Genomic DNA, 3,460 nt, shown 5'->3' on the forward strand with positions numbered 1-3,460 from the left:
AGTCTTAATAAGATCATAGAAAGGGTAAGTACAAAAGCTTGCCTCAATTTCTGCCAGCACAATAAGTGAAGAACATGTATTTTTAAAATTTGTAGTAAGTTAAGAGGAGGATTAGTTCAGAGGGAAAAAATGTAGAGGTACTGACCAAGTAGAGTTAGTGTATGTGGCCTGTCTAAATACATTTTATTTAAGTGTGTTTTAAGGAAATGTTGACTAAATAGATAATTTCTCTTCAGTTCTCTTTTGAAAGATGCAGAAGCTTTTCGTTATAAGCATCTTATTTGCAGCCTGTTGTGCTGTTCCTCAAGGTAAGGAAAATACATGTATTTAAGTTCTTGTACAACCAAATGTTCAACTACATAAATAAGATCAAGCCTTACATACTATACCTTAAAATGTTCCTCAGAGTACATTACTATAACAAACACCTGATCAGATCGCTATTTCCTAATCACTGTTATCTGAACAGATCTATCGGGGAAAATGTTCACCTTTCCAGTGGAGACCAATACTGCTCATGTCACACTCCTACCATCACGAGTGAAATTTGCCTCCGTAACAGTCTGCCTCAGGTTGGTGTTGGTCTATATACTTGCTTGGCTCTTGTCTTTAGTTGTAGAAAATGACGTATAATGGCTGAGAATTGGTTTTATTCTTTTTTTAATTATTTAATTATTATTACTTCTTGTCCCCTTGATATGTTCCTTTATGGACAACTATGGACACTTGCAGGTACTTGCAAGCAATCTACTTTTCTCTTTATTTCAGGCTCCATACCATAGAACCTATATGGTGTTCCCCTCATATTAGCATGTATCCAACAGTACACTACAAAATCCTTACATGATGATCAATAGCATGCTTTTTGTTTTCTTTGTAGGTACCTTACCGACCTTACTCGAACCTACACTCTCTTTTCAATGGCATCCGCTGGCAGTGACAATCACTTTGTTTTCATCAAAGCAGCAAATAAAGGCCATTTTGAAGTTCTCGCACGTGGCCAAGCCTCTCGTTTTAAGGGCCTACCAGATGAGCCAAACACCTGGTACTCGAGCTGCAGCACCTGGGATTCCAACTCTGGATTGGCTCAGGTCTGGATCAATGGGAATCCAAGCACCAGGAAGGCTGGATTCAAAGGTAATCTGGATGGAGCCCCAAGCATAGTTCTGGGACAAGAGCAAGATGCTGTGGGTGGGGGGTTTAATGCACAACAGTCATTCGTAGGGATGATCACTGATGTCCATATGTGGGACTATGTCCTGTCTGCTTGTGAGCTACAACAGTTTGCTAGCGACCTGAATTTCACTCCTGGAGATGTCATAAACTGGAGGGCACTTGATTTTACCATCACTGGGGATGTTGTAGTTGAGGACAATCAGATATATGGCTGTCTTCATAGTCAGTGATGATGACTTGATGCACATGCAAAAATCACCATAACTATAGAAAGTAAAAATAGATATGCTATCATTAAGCACCTGGTCAACTTTCATGGTTCTTATGAATAAAATAAATCTGAGCACTTTGTGTGTCAACTTTCTTCCCCTTGTCCTACATGAAATGCTTTAGGTTTGCTGTGTGCATAGGCAGTACAGTTCACTGACAATAATGAGTTGAACTGTAATAGCAGGACTACAGGTGGAGCATACTACTGAGGAAGAGCTGGATGAAAACACCACTCTCACTCGCCAAGATCATCGTTTCTTAACGCAGAATTGAAAAAAAGGGGTGAAACAGGGTGAAAGATAGGATTTGATGAAAATGTGCTTACTACATTCAAACAAGCCAACAAGACCAATACTTGTCAACTTGCTTGGCAGGTCTATTGTCAGCTCCAAAGGGCTTTAAGAGGCAGGCACTACGTGTATTGTTAATAAGCTATAACCTACAGTGTATCTTATACAATTTCAAGAAACTTAATTTGGAAGATAACGCCATTTAGTGTTTCCATATTTATTTTGATAGATGGAGCAGCTCCTATTTGTTAAATTGATGCACATGTTGGGCCACTTCATATTTTACAGATACAGTATCTCTTTGTGATGTTGCCTTCTGTTTACACTCACACTTACAGCCGCGGAAAAAATTAAGAGACCACTTCAAAATTATCAGTTTCTCTGGTTTTACTATTTATTGGTATGTGTTAAAGTAAAATGTACATTTTTGTTTTATTCTATAACCTACTGGCAACATTCCTACCAAATTTCAAATAAAAATATTGTCATTTAGATCATTTATTTGCAGAAAAATGACAATTGGTCAAAATAGCAAAAATGATGCAGTGTCTTCAGATCTCGAATAATGCAAAGAAAACAAGCTCGTATTCATTTTTAAACTACACAATACTAATGCTTACACTTAGGAAGAGTTCAGAAATCAATATTTGGTGGAATAACCTTGATTTAAAATCACAACTTTCATGTGTCTTGGCATGCTCTCCACCAGTCTTTCACATTGCCGTTGGGTGACTTTATGCTACTCCTGGCGCAAGAATTCAAGCAGCTCGGCTTCTTTTCATGGCTTGTGACCATCCATCTTCCTCTTGATCACATTTCAGAGGTTTTTTATGGGATTCAGGTCTCGAAATTGGGCTGGCCATGACAGGGTCCTGATCTGGTGGTACTCCATCCACACCTTTACTGGCCTGGCTGTGTGGCATGGAGCATTGCCCTGCTGGAAAAAACACTTCTCAGAGTTGGGGAACATTGTCAGAGCAAAAGGAAGCAAGTTTTTCTTCCGGGACAACGTTGTACTTTGCCTGGCTGAGGTTTGTAAAAGACCATAAGGATTGAAAAAGCGGACTGGAGGTTCTTCTAAGTTCGTCTTCTCTGATGAGTCCGATTTCACAGTAGGTGCAAGACTCTCTGGCTTGTAGGCCTCTCCAGGTCTCCGTCTAACCATCAGACGACCATGTGTTGGGCAAAGCTGAAAATTGGACTCATCAGAGAAGACGAACTAGAAGACCCTCCAGTCCGCTTTTTTCAATCCTTATGGTCTTTTACAAACCTCAGCCAGGCAAAGTACAACGTTGTCCCGGAAGAAAAACTTGCTTCCTTTAGCTCTGACAATGTTCCCCAACTCTGAGAAATGTTTTTTCCAGCAGGGCAATGCTCCATGCCACACAGCCAGGCCAGTAAAGGTGTGGATGGAGTACCACCAGATCAGGACCCTGTCATGGCCAGCCCAATTTCGAGACCTGAATCCCATAAAAAAACCTCTGAAATGTGATCAAGAGGAAGATGGATGGTCACAAGCCATGAAAAGAAGCCGAGCTGCTTGAATTCTTGCGCCAGGAGTAGCATAAAGTCACCCAACGGCAATGTGAAAGACTGGTGGAGAGCATGCCAAGACACATGAAAGTTGTGATTTTAAATCAAGGTTATTCCACCAAATATTGATTTCTGAACTCTTCCTAAGTGTAAGCATTAGTATTGTGTAGTTTAAAAATGAATATGAGCTT

At 40.2% G+C, this 3,460-nt stretch overlaps 1 protein-coding gene across 1 annotated transcript; it reads left to right on the top strand.

The window, feature by feature from the left end:
- Nucleotides 1-250: 250 nt before the first annotated feature.
- Nucleotides 251-1,406, top strand: LOC308372998 (mucosal pentraxin-like; the record flags this gene model as incomplete). Its single annotated transcript, XM_080848382.1, has 3 exons — nucleotides 251-308; nucleotides 470-572; nucleotides 881-1,406. The coding sequence occupies 3 exons, from the start codon at nucleotides 251-253 to the stop codon at nucleotides 1,404-1,406; spliced, it is 687 nt and encodes a 228-aa protein (XP_080704508.1).
- Nucleotides 1,407-3,460: the final 2,054 nt, after the last annotated feature.

This window comes from Sprattus sprattus (genome assembly GCF_963457725.1).
Source record: "Sprattus sprattus genome assembly, chromosome: 12".
In the NCBI taxonomy this organism is placed as follows: domain Eukaryota; kingdom Metazoa; phylum Chordata; class Actinopteri; order Clupeiformes; family Clupeidae; genus Sprattus; species Sprattus sprattus.